Below are 3,253 nucleotides of genomic sequence, written 5' to 3'. Positions count from 1 at the left end.
GTCACAGTCTCTCTGGTCCTCCATTAGACACCACTAAGCTAGCAGCTTCATCCATATAGGGAACTGCTAACGACTCAGTAGTAATCATCAAGAGAGCGATCCCTTAATAATTGACAGCTGCAGATAGTCTGAGTTGTCTGGTAGAACTGGTTCTCCTTCAGAGAAGCTGAAGTTAAACATCAAATCAGTGACACTCTAATAGGTGATCCTGCAACTGCCCTTCAACACAGTTGGAGCCTCATGGTGTTTGTGTCAGGGTAGTTAGAAACGTGTCATGCCACTTCAGTCTGTAAATAACGTTTTTCTTTGTTCTTTTTCTCATCTTCAGCTCATGAGTGGAGTGGAATATCAGTTTGTACAAAGTCGTCCTGAAGTCATACTTCAGTACTTCTGGTGGGTAAGCTGAAAAACAATTACGATATCCATGACTCCGCTGAAATAGCTCTTCCCTATCTAATCACCTAGATAAGACTCCTTCCTTCACCTGTCTCTCTGCCTATCTGCCTTTCTTTCTTCACCTGTCTCTCTGTCTATCTCTCTATACCCTCTACCCACGGTCCATCTTTGCTTTACATAGACCTGACTTCCCATTCCATAGCTCTGTCTGTCGGTCATTCCGCTCGCCTGCCTGTCTATGTGTCCATCTGTACTTTTGCCTTCCTTCCTGCCTGCCTGCCTGCCTGCCTGCCTGCCTGTCTGTCTGTCTGTCTGTCTGTCTGTCTGTCTGTCTGCCTTTCAGGAGACAGCCAGTCTTGGGGGAGGCTGGGAGAGGTGGATTGCTCACTGGGACTTTGCTCTATGCCTCCTCAACCTTGAGAGTATATCTGTGTTTTCCTGAAGGGTTGCTTTCACAAGATGTTTGGACAGCAAGCAGGAATACTCACTAGCACAGGAGGTTTGTGAAGAAGAACTCAACAAACGCAAGAGTCTCCACAGAGCACCACACCCACACACAGATTTTCTCTCCTTCAAACTGGATTTCCACAGTCAGGGGGGCAGAAGGATTTGATTACTGTGGATACTGCATGAAGAGGAATACTCTGACCACCTCAGAACTTACGATCCATCCTCCAAAAAATCTGACTTTGACCTCTGACTACTGACTTACCTACATAGAGAGACTTGGTATCTGTCAAGAAACATTACTATCCACTGGCCTAAAGGAACCAATCAAGCCAAGGTTCATTCTATTGAAAGAGAAGCACGTTCAACGACACACCTGAGACACCCAGCCCTGTCTTCAGACCACAGGGCGATTTCTTCTACCCTGACTCCTTGAAGGGCAGTCCCAGGCTTCACCTCTTACACCTGATCCCCTGATCCACTGACCCCTGACCCAGACATGGAGGCCAGGAGGCGTGTGGGCTACCAGGTCGACAGGGAGGTGCTGAACGAGGAGATCGTGGAGGACCTGGCTGAGAAGTCTGATGTCACCATCCCATTCTCTCAGAAAGTCAGAGAGTCTATGAGGTAATGTGATAATGATGTTACTGATAATTATCAACAATGATGATCATGATTATGATTACTAATGATTAATGATCCAGTTCCAGTTGTAATACTCGTTCTACCAGCACCAGTACCAGTCAGTGATGGTCATTAAACATCAAAAAGAGTTCTCTGATTATTGATTGATTGATAGGATGATTAAGATCATAGGGCTGCTGGTCCAACAATAATATGCATAGTTTTCATTCTAAATTCCAAGTTTCCGGTACTTCTGTGACCTGAGAATCTTCACTGCTCTGCAGAGAGTCCACAGTCACAAGTGTCTGGTGACCAAATCCATGAAAGTGATTTGAACTGATCCACAAGTGTAACTGGATTTTTAGAAACTGTGTGTGTGTTTCTGTGTGTGTCTGTGTGTGTGTGTCTCCCCAGGTGCTCTGGCCCCAGGGTGAAGAGCTGTGTGCTGGGCAGTGTTCCTGTGCTCTCCTGGCTGCCCCGCTACTCTCTCAGAGACAACGCCATCGGGGACCTGGTCTCTGGCATCAGTGTGGGCATCATGCACCTGCCACAGGGTGAGACGAGCCATCCAGACTCCACTCTGGTGGAGCTCAGGTGGTGTGGAGCAACACCTTTCAAATTAAAAGTCAAATGAAAAGGCTCAAATCCACCCCTGGTTTTCAGAGCAGGTCAGGCAGTATTTTGTCAAGCAGTTGGTGTTTTGGTTCCCCTGAGTGAGATTGGTGGTCTCCGAGTCGTTCAAACTCTGGTCTTTGCAGCTCCTCCAAACCATGAATGCCTACGTGTCTGAGGCAGGTTTTTTTGGTTGGTTTGTCTATTTTTAAGCCTGAGCAATTGGTGATCTAGTATGGGCCAATTAGACTAGTTAGCCATTGGCCAGGTCAATGAAATTTACATTTACATTACATTTAGTCATTTAGCAGACGCTCTTATCCAGAGCGACTTAAAGTAAGTAGCCTACAGGGACATTCTCCCCGAGGCAAGTAGGGTGAAGTGCCTTGCCCAAGGACACAACGTCACTTTGCACAGCCTGGGAATCGAACCAGCAACCTTCAGATTACTAGCCCAATTCCCTAACCGCTCAGCCATCTGACCCCCATCTGAAATATACATGGAATCATGACAGAATAATTTTGGGGGGACTCCATAGAAAAAAGTTAATGACCTAATGTGACTCATCAGCATCTCTGTTACAGAGTATCTGCTTCCATGATTTGCAGTATGGTCAATCTGTCACAGTACGAATATCTACCCTGATATCTATACCTATATCTATATGTAGACCCCTATATGTAGACCCCCTCACGCACACAGAGGAGGTCTGTGTGTGAGGGGGTCTAACTGTGTGAGGGGGTCTGTGTGTGAGGGGGTCTAACTGTGTGAGTGGGTCTATGTGTGAGGGGGTCTAACTGTGTGAGTGGGTCTGTGTGTGAGGGGGTCTAACTGTGTGAGGAGGTCTGTGTGTGAGGGGGTCTAACTGTGTGAGGAGGTCTGTGTGTGAGGGGTCTGTGTGTGAGGGGGTCTACCTGTGTGAGTGGGTCTGTGTGTGAGGGGGTCTAACTGTGTTAGGAGGTCTGTGTGTGAGGGGGTCTAACTGTGTGAGTGGGTCTGTGTGTGAGGGGGTCTAACTGTGTGAGTGGGTCTGTGTGTGAGGGGGTCTAACTGTGTGAGGAGGTCTGTGTGTGAGGGGGTCTAACTGTGTGAGGAGATCTGTGTGTGAGGAGTTCTGTATGAGGGGCCCCCCTGTGACCCGTGTCTGTGTGCAGGTATGGCTTACGCCCTGCTG

The 3,253-nt window shown here is 47.8% G+C and overlaps 1 protein-coding gene across 1 annotated transcript in view; it reads left to right on the top strand.

The window, feature by feature from the left end:
• Positions 1-975: 975 nt before the first annotated feature.
• Positions 976-3,253, top strand: part of LOC136946078 (solute carrier family 26 member 6) — a 10,439-nt gene continuing 8,161 nt past the window's right edge. The window contains exons 1-3 of the mRNA XM_067240273.1: positions 976-1,470; positions 1,882-2,021; positions 3,234-3,253. The exon at positions 3,234-3,253 is cut by the window's right edge and continues 91 nt beyond it. Coding sequence (XP_067096374.1) covers positions 1,343-1,470; positions 1,882-2,021; positions 3,234-3,253 — 288 coding nt within the window. The 5' untranslated portion in view covers positions 976-1,342. The remainder of the gene's footprint in view (positions 1,471-1,881; positions 2,022-3,233) is intronic.

This window comes from Osmerus mordax, chromosome 7 (assembly GCF_038355195.1).
Source record: "Osmerus mordax isolate fOsmMor3 chromosome 7, fOsmMor3.pri, whole genome shotgun sequence".
Taxonomy (NCBI): Eukaryota; Metazoa; Chordata; class Actinopteri; order Osmeriformes; family Osmeridae; genus Osmerus; species Osmerus mordax.
This window is presented reverse-complemented; position numbering and strand designations above follow the sequence as displayed.